The sequence below is a fragment of the Cynara cardunculus genome, unplaced genomic scaffold (assembly GCF_001531365.2).
Source record: "Cynara cardunculus var. scolymus isolate 2C unplaced genomic scaffold, CcrdV1 Un_Scaffold_1190, whole genome shotgun sequence".
NCBI lineage: Eukaryota > Viridiplantae > Streptophyta > Magnoliopsida > Asterales > Asteraceae > Cynara > Cynara cardunculus.
The window spans coordinates 67053-74662 of NW_020200699.1; the positions used below are offsets into that span (position 1 = coordinate 67053).

General features: G+C 37.4%; 2 protein-coding genes across 2 annotated transcripts in view; both read right to left on the reverse strand.

Annotated features, from left to right (window-relative positions):
• Positions 1–228: 228 nt before the first annotated feature.
• On the reverse strand, positions 229–4186 carry LOC112502302 (NADH dehydrogenase [ubiquinone] 1 beta subcomplex subunit 7-like). Its single transcript, XM_025106180.1, has 2 exons — positions 3790–4186; positions 229–432 (listed from the first exon to the last, which is right to left on the reverse strand). The coding sequence occupies exon 1, from the start codon at positions 4114–4116 to the stop codon at positions 3823–3825; it is 294 nt and encodes a 97-aa protein (XP_024961948.1). The 5' UTR covers positions 4117–4186; the 3' UTR covers positions 229–432; positions 3790–3822.
• A 571-nt stretch (positions 4187–4757) lies between these two features.
• LOC112502301 overlaps positions 4758–7610 on the reverse strand; it is a 12924-nt gene continuing 10071 nt past the window's right edge. The window contains exons 6-7 of the mRNA XM_025106179.1: positions 5112–5279; positions 4758–5041 (exon numbers count right to left, since the gene is read on the reverse strand). Of these exons, the coding sequence (XP_024961947.1) occupies positions 4889–5041; positions 5112–5279 (321 nt within the window). The 3' untranslated portion in view covers positions 4758–4888. The remainder of the gene's footprint in view (positions 5042–5111; positions 5280–7610) is intronic.

The following is a 7610-nucleotide window of genomic DNA, read 5'->3' on the forward strand; positions in this document are numbered from 1 at the left end:
GGAACAAAAATCACATAGATGTTACAAAATTGGTAAAGTATTTAATCTAGCCATCTTAAATTAAAACCCTAAAACGTTTACGATTTTTTCACCTTCATCCGTCTAATCGTGTCCAATCCCAATCAAACCCCAAATTTCACAAAGTTAAGTGGTTGATGCCACCATTATGCTTCTCCATTAAAACCATTTTTAGCACCTAACCTACCTAAGCATCAAGTTTCAATGATATTGAAGAATCAAAACTTACTACCTCCTTTTATTAATAACGTTGAATACCAAACAAGACTCATTAGAATAAGTATCTTATTGAGAAGAAAGAAATTGTCTGATCGTCCTCTCGTACATGGAAACACAAAATAGATTTACGTTTCTTCTTACCAATGGCATTAAGCAGTCTTCTGGAAGTCCACAAAATTGAGCAGTTTCATGCCCCTGTCAAAATTTGAGCAAGTCTTAGCATCTCTACTATCTACAACAAAAATAGACCAAAACAGAACCTCGATATCATGTCCGTAACAATCTACAAATGTATGCATGCACATGAAAGAGAAGGGAAAAGATAACATACAAGAAAGCTCATTACTCTTATGAAATTTATCAAAACAAACTGCATTATTCATCATACTATAGTGAAAAGACAATTAAAAAAACATAAAGAAAATAAATGGTTTAAAACCATAATGAAGAGAGACGCAAAGATGTGTATGTAACACGACTAATAGAGGGAGTGAAGGGAAGGGGGAGGCAGGTTGGATGCCACTTCAGGTGGTAACGCATTAGAAAGAGGGAAGTGGGTTGAGGGAGAGAAAAGAATTAGCTTTGGGGTTTTGAGCATACGTGTTAGGATCCAAGCATATAATCCTAACAATATGTTTTCAGAAAGATGATATAGAGGAATTGAACAGGTATATTGGTAAAGGGAGAGGCAAGAGACATCGAAAGAGAAGGAAACCCGATTGGTTTGAGCTTGGGCTCCAAAGGTCAAAAGTGTGAGGTCCCATGTTCGAATCCGAGGAATAAAAATCCCCTTGCGGCCACAGAGGTTCAAATGCAATGACTCCGGGCTACCTGCAAAACGGGTGGTCACCCTGGGATTAGTTGGCTCGCATAACGGGTTGGATATCCAGGTTAATTAAAAAAAAGTAACATCTCCCAACTCGAATAAAAACAGCATAGGGCTCGCGAATTTCTTTGGTAGGCATGACAAATTGAAGGTATAACCACATTTAATTGGAGTGGATTTGCATTCATTGAGGTATGAAAAGGTTGGGAAGGCTATTGAGATGGTCAAAAGATTAATTGGGATGGAGAGAATTTCAAGGTTTTTATGGTGAAACAACAAATGAAGGTCTAGAAACTGAAAGGAAATACCTAGAAAGTAGGTTCAGCTAGAAATCTTAAGATTCAAATCAGATAAGGAGATCGTTGTACGTAAAGAAAATTCTGATTTTGGCGAGGTGGCAAATCGATCATTTGTGGTTTTATAACGGTGCAAGGAAGAGAACATTAAGCTTGAAGAAGAGGTTTTAGAACAGTGCAAAGAAAGGAACATTGAGCTTGAATACATCATGAAATGGGGAACTTTAGGAAGATTTTAGTGTCTAAAAATATAGACCCATAGCTAATCAAAGGAAAAGGGACTTGGTAGAAGCTTCCATTTGGACAAGCCAAGAAATAAATTACAGTTTTTCAAGAGTTGGGAGGTGCAAGGTTAAAGGTCCACCTGTCCACCATTGAGAGCTTGGAGACAATGATGAAGACATTAAGATCACATGTCAAAATTTTAACATTTGCATAAGAGACAAGGATGATAACTAAGTTAGGCTCGACCATTTTGTTCATTAAAATAAGTCGTATGGAGCTTTACCAAAACCATAAGTAGAATATTGGTGATTGGAAGGTAGTAGCAGATAGTGATTAAAGAATGTAAAATTCAAGACAAGAAAGATGGCATCCCCATAAAAACACAAAGAGGGAAGGCAAATAATATATTCATTAGGCTAACAGAAACGTAATTGGAGCCAAGGAAGAAGGGTGACACCAAAGTGCAATTTGAAAAAGAAATTGGAAGACTAATAATTAAATTAGGGACAGAAAAAATGCAGAAAAATATGGAGGGATACAGCAAAAAGAGAGCTAGAGAGAATAATAGATGTGTAACATGGTTAATAATGATGTAGATGGGGCAAGCTCATGTCTTGCAACAAATAGAATGAAACAAAGAGAAAAGCGAGGGACTTGGATGGTGTAAACAGTGGTATTACCCAAAGTATAGATGTGAGAGGGTCATGTTTGTTTTAAGTGAAATGGTAGTTGGGAGTAAACAGAAAACTTTAAAGAAAGAAGTGGCAAGGAAAGTTGATGGTAGGAAGAAAGGAAAGGGCATAATTGATCTTAAACACAGGGCATTCACTATCTGAAGATTTTTAGGGTGGAAGTTTATGGTGGTTTTGAAGGAGTGAGGATCATGCTTTTTTGGGAGTATTTTGATATTTTCTTACCTGAGAATTGAAGGGTGGGAGTTTTTGCTTTATTTGGGACAGAGTTCCTGCTTCAGCTCTGATTTGGATTTGTTATCATCCTTCAGTCTTGAAGGTTTTCTAATAGACCTTATGAAGAGGCAGTTGTGAAATTCCAATACTAATTCGTGGAGCGTGTCAAGTTATAGCTACAATAAAGTAGAAAAAGCCTCTAGGCAGAACCATCACAGGCATAAGAACAGTGAATAAAGGAGCCTTTCAAGTTACAAGTTAGCAACCGAGTGGAAAAGCTCAAATCGGATCCTCGGATACTCAGCTCAGCAGCAAGTTTGCAGATTATGCGTCAAGTAAAGATGTGGTTCGAAACAAAAGTAGAAGTATTAGTGAGTTTAACTGTCAGTTTGTCACATTTCTTTAAACCTTTTGCTGGGATGTAGAGGTTTTCGAAGTCGAAGGGATTAGGTTGGTAAGCTAAATCAATATCAAAGATGGTTTATGTTAGTTGTACTCCTCGGTTTAGTCTAGAAAGCAGGGGAGTCTTATTGGCTCATTTTAGCCAACATCCCCTGGGCATTTAAGAAGAGTCTAGCTGTCCTTATTTAACATATTCAAACCTAGTATTTTGCAAATTCAATTGTGACATAAGTTTTTGATCTCCAAAATCTTCCCAAGCTAATGCCACTTTATATAATTGAATGTACATTATTCACATAATGTCTTTTACTCCAAGCTAATCCCTTGTATGTATCCAAGCTAGTCCAAGCAGTCAGGGTCACTTCATGCCTAGGCAAATGGCCCCTGAGCAGGATTTTTAGAACACCGTCTTACCGTACAGGGGCATCCAATCTTAACATATAATCCATTAATGTTATTTATCAGCAAAAATCTTGTTTGGCATGATCAAATATTCTTATCAATCAGTCTTCCAACATAAAAAGGGAATAATGATTGTGCAAAGGGGCTTCACTACCATTGTTAGCACAAAATCATGGCGAAGAGGATTTGTGTAAACGAAACAAATCATGTGTCTTAGAAAGCAGCAAATCTAATAGCATAACACTAGCATCTCATATTGCTAATTATACTTGCAGTCTGAACGTATAGTAAATGTTGATGAAACGTCACGCCAACAGTAAACCGAGTTGTGAATAGCCTCAATAGTGCAGCCAAACCGCAAAAGAAATCTCTAATTAAACAAATTCAGATTAAACATAACCCTAGATCACAAATAAACCAAAAATCAAATCCACAAATCCATGGAATAGAAGCATATCAAAACAAATTTGAACGATGATGAAAAATCACAAACCCATAATCGCCAATTCGATTCGACAGGGACTAATCAAGCGTTGGCGGTTTTGGGGATAAGAGGAATAGGACTGCCCTTCCCCTGCTTGTTAGATTGTTTGAGTTTCTGCATTTGGATCATCCTCTCCATTACAAGCTCGTACTCGCACTTCTCGTACGAGTGACGCTCGTTCTCGCATTTCCATGGCAGGTACAACTCGGATTGGCGGCACTTATTCAGTGGAATGAGCAAATGTGCACATTGATCTCTGTATGCAAGCGGCACCTTCGCTTTCACCATTTCCTGCTGTGTTGCTATCATTGGTTTCGATGATCCCTCAACCTCCATTGGAGAAATTGCTCCGTCTCTCGTACGCTTTTGGGTTCCTCCTCCAAATTGGTCCACTTTCAACGTTTAATCGATTATTTTATATTCATTCCATTGCAGTGAAACCTAATTTTTTTGCCTTGATAGTATTTCTTTAAAATTTTATATGAAAAAACCAAATTTTAATTTTAAGATGTGGTGAAGTCTGATTTCATTTCTGATTTTTAAGAGTTATTGTTGAAGTCTGAAATTTGAATCAGTTAGAATGTTTGTTTTTACGTCTGAAATCTGAATCAGTCATATTGGGTATAACAATGTTCTGTCTCAGCATGAATTTGTATTTATTTCTTTTAAGGTTTTAATCAAATAACGATAAAATTCAAAGTGTTCCTTGTGGAATCAGCTTGTTGTACCAATCAAAACCTCATGAATCACGGTGACTAGATGGACAAAGAAAGCTTTTACAGTTTTACTAATCGAAATTTCAGATTTTGATTATATATTGTGTTGGTCGTGAAGAGAATCGTGGATCATTGTAAAATGGGCCACCGGCAAGAAAGAGTAGATTTATGAGGTATTAGGTGATATATTTATCACTTAAAAATTCAGAGGAATGAAACATCATTTAAGTTCTTATTTTGAAAAAAAAAAACAAACCGTATGAAAATGAAAATATCTAAATGCTTTAGACTCTAGAGGTAATGAACATTCTACTTCTAGTACAATTAACTTAAAGTGCTTGCTTAATACGATCAAATGACTCTAAACTACAAAAACACATATCATTCTTCTTTCACTTCTTTGATTTCGTATCAGGAACCAAAGCTTTGATGCACAAACGAGGCTTTGTCATGATGAGATTTCGCGGAAGAACCGAAACAGCAACCACGTGTGAAGACCCTTTCGGTAGTTGAGAAATGGGTAGGAGCTCGATAAGAACCGAGAGCTGCAAATTTAATTTCTTTGGTCAGCCCCGATGTTGCAAAAAGGAAAAAGGTAAGCAGTGAAACTTGTACCTCTGGACATTTCAGATCGACAACCGAGTCCGAAACAATGCTTTTCACAGCAGCAGCCACGACCTCAAAGCATTTGCTACGATCTAGCATTGCCACTGGATTTGAGTTGCCATTTGCACCTTTCGATTCTGTCTCCTCAATTCCTCTTCTGTTGTATCCTACTGCAAACTACGGACAGTAATTTGTGAGTTTTGCTGTGAATCTTATTAGGTCCCTTAAAACAAAATAATTACAAGGATGGTATTTAGTTACGGATAAGGTCCCTTGCCCAAACTCCGTTAAGTTCCCTATACTTGAGGACATTTTGCTTACTTCTTTAATAAAAAATTTGTAGTACAAGTTTGGATGTCTCTTATACAAGTGACTAAAGAATTTAATAATACAAATTAAACAAAAAAACACATACATGACATACCCATCTACGGTTTTCTTCCCCGATCTGACCTCCCCAGTCTCTGGCATTGCATCCCCAGTCTCCGGCCTGCAATGCCGAGCACTGCCATCTCCTATCGTCCAGATCAGGTAAAACCACGTAACAGAATCAAAGAGAATGGGACGAAGCTAATCTGGGCTTGATTTTACCGTCATCTCCTTATTCAGGTTGTTTCTTCTGTTCTCCACAGTGGTGGGTGGTCTTTTGATTTTGTTCTTCATAGTGGTGGCACGGTTGTTGCTTCTGCTCCATTTAGGAGATCAACATAGTGCTTCTACTCTTCTCTTATTTTGTTTCATTTTTCCCACTGATTTAGGTTTTCTTATTGTCTTCAGATGGGTGTTGTTGTGCAAAGTGTTTTATTTTACTGGTTTGGCCTGAACCTAAACCAATCCGAGTTTGATTTTAACTTTACTACTTTTGTCCTCTTCCCCACTCCACCAACCCACTACCATCTTGAAACCCAGGCAAATTCAACTTGGATCAAGGTTTTGGTTTTCAATGGCAACAACTTCTGTTTTCCATTTCTTTTTGGATTCTCGATTTGTATTCCAATAGATCATAAACGGAAAACTGAAGTTGCCATCAAAAACCAATTCTTGGATCTAGGTTGACTTTGTTTGAGATTTTAGATGGAAGTGGATTGAGGAAATGGGGAAGAAGACGAAAGCAGTAAAATCAAAATCAAACCCAAATCGATTCAGGTTCAGGCCAACCCTGTAAAAATTAAAAAACAAAATCAGAAAACCCTAAATCGATGGAAAAAACGAAGCAACAGTAAGAGAAGAGTAGAAGCACTATGTGATCTGCTAAAAGAAAAAATGGATAAAAGTGACAACCACCCCCCACTACTATAAAAACAAAATCAACAAAGCACCCACCAATGTGAAGATAGAAGCAACAACCTAACTAAGAAGAACGAGTTGGCGGTAAAATCAAAATCAAACCCAGATCGGTTTCGTCCCATTCTAGTTGATTTTGATACATGGTTTACCAGACCGGATGAAAGAAGGAAATGACATTGCTTGGTGTTGGTGGTCACTAGTGAGTGGATCTGGATGAAAGTGGCAGCACTTGGTGTTGCTAAGATGGGGAACCACCAGAGACTTGGGTGGTCGGTATCGGGAAGAAAGTCATAGATGGGTATGTGTTTTTTGTTTATTATTTTATTTTATTTGTACTATTATATGCTTTACACACTTGTATAAAAGGCATCTAAACGTACTACAAAATAGTTATTAAAGAAATGAACAAAATGCCCTCACATGAGCACGTGAGGGGAACTTAACAGATGTGGATTAACGGAGTAAGGGCAAGGGACCTCATCTGTAACCACTGTTTTAAAAAGCGGCAGAGGCGAGGAGTCCAAATTTTATGAGTGAGGCGGCCCCTCCTTCACCTCTGATGGGTCGTATGCCGGAAATGTGTAAGGCTGTGGTTAAGCGGCAAGGAGGTGATACGGTTCACAGACGTACGCCTCTATTAAATGGAGTCATGTGGGTTTATTTTTTGTAAGTAGATAGTGGTGTCCACCGAAATCAAACATCAACACTATTTCTATGTGTTATTCTCCCTCGCTCACACAATCACAAACATAAATACATATGTATAAAATTTTCTTCTCCCACTCAATGCTAGAATACAAAAGTTATATATAATTTCTTTTCTTCTCCCACTCAGTGCTGGAATCCAACAGTGTACCTGTGTATTCAGACTTGTTGGCTGAGTGGCATATATTTCCACGGTGCTCATTCCCGAACACAGCATACAACTCTCCGTTGTACTGCGCTCTCCAAGTAACATATACTTTTTGTTAGTATATTTTATATTCATAATATATATATGTGTTAGTAAACACGGACACGGCATATTAGTATAAACTAGAAGAGTACTCGCGCAATGCAGCGAGATACATCGTGTTTTTAATATTTCATTTTATTCTTTATCTCAGTCGATGTTATAATATGACTTTATGTGATTTTGAGAAAGCGATGATGTTTTTATTTTTGAATAAAATATATGTTTGACGATATCATAAAAATTTGACAAAAATATATCGATATTAG

Excerpts from the sequence above, each read along its gene's own strand:
- LOC112502302 (XM_025106180.1), bottom strand. The coding sequence starts at position 4,116 with ATGGAGGTTGAGGGATCATCGAAACCAATGATAGCAACACAGCAGGAA.